The following is an 822-nucleotide window of genomic DNA, read 5'->3' on the forward strand; positions in this document are numbered from 1 at the left end:
GGAAGAGGAGGATGAGAGCGGCTGCCTGCGCCCCGGCCAAGCGGCAGATGCCGGCGAGGAGGGGGCCGTGGCACAGCGCCAGGAGGATGGTGGTGAGCTGCCAGGCCAGGCCGGCCACCCCCAGCACACCACCCACCCCCCTCCCCCAGCACCCCCGGCCAGGACTTCATGGAGGCGAAGCGGGGCCGAACGCCTCCAGCCCAGCCTGGGGACTCAGCACCCCTGCGCCCAGCTCCGTACCCGGCAGCCCCGGCTCTCCAGTGGGGCAGGTGGGCTCCGGCATTGGCCGCCTTCGGGGTGATGGGGGTCCCCTGGGCGCATCCGGCGGCTGCTTCGCTTCCCCGCTTCTGGGCTGAGCCCCGCTGGAGGAGAAGCCTCAAGATGAGCAGGGATGGGAGCAAAACCCCATGGCAAGCTGACACGGGTCACGGTGTTACCAGCCCTTTTCGCGTGCCTCAGTTTCCCCCGTAGGGCACACTTGCAGCCCGGCCCCAAGCTGCCTTTCCTCCCCATCGCTCGCCGGGGATTTACGAGTGGCCACTGACATGAGGACCCATCAGCGAGCTCCGACTGTGCCCCAGGGATGTCACCTCCCCTGCTGTGAGCTCCTCCTGGTGCGTGTCCCAGGGCTGCCACCCCATCCCGGCCCGTGGGCAAGCGGGAAAGCACCCGCTGGTGCTCCCAGCACCCAGGCTGGGCAGGAGCAGGGAACCGCTGGAGCCCCTCCGGGCAGAAGGAGGGGAAGGGTCCCCGCTGCATCACTGCCGGACGTCCCCACCGCCACCAAGGACCCCGCGGATGCTGCTGGACTCATGTCAAGCA

General features: G+C 69.7%; 1 protein-coding gene across 1 annotated transcript in view; it reads right to left on the minus strand.

Moving 5' to 3' along the window:
- The window catches only part of LOC103899390 (small conductance calcium-activated potassium channel protein 1), a 14,121-nt gene that overhangs the window by 566 nt on the left and 12,733 nt on the right, over positions 1-822 (minus strand). Inside the window, exon 5 of the mRNA XM_009279869.1 lies at positions 241-362. Coding sequence (XP_009278144.1) covers positions 241-362 — 122 coding nt within the window. The remainder of the gene's footprint in view (positions 1-240; positions 363-822) is intronic.

The sequence above is a fragment of the Aptenodytes forsteri genome, unplaced genomic scaffold (assembly GCF_000699145.1).
Source record: "Aptenodytes forsteri isolate BGI_AS27 unplaced genomic scaffold, ASM69914v1 Scaffold147, whole genome shotgun sequence".
NCBI classification, from domain to species: Eukaryota; Metazoa; Chordata; class Aves; order Sphenisciformes; family Spheniscidae; genus Aptenodytes; species Aptenodytes forsteri.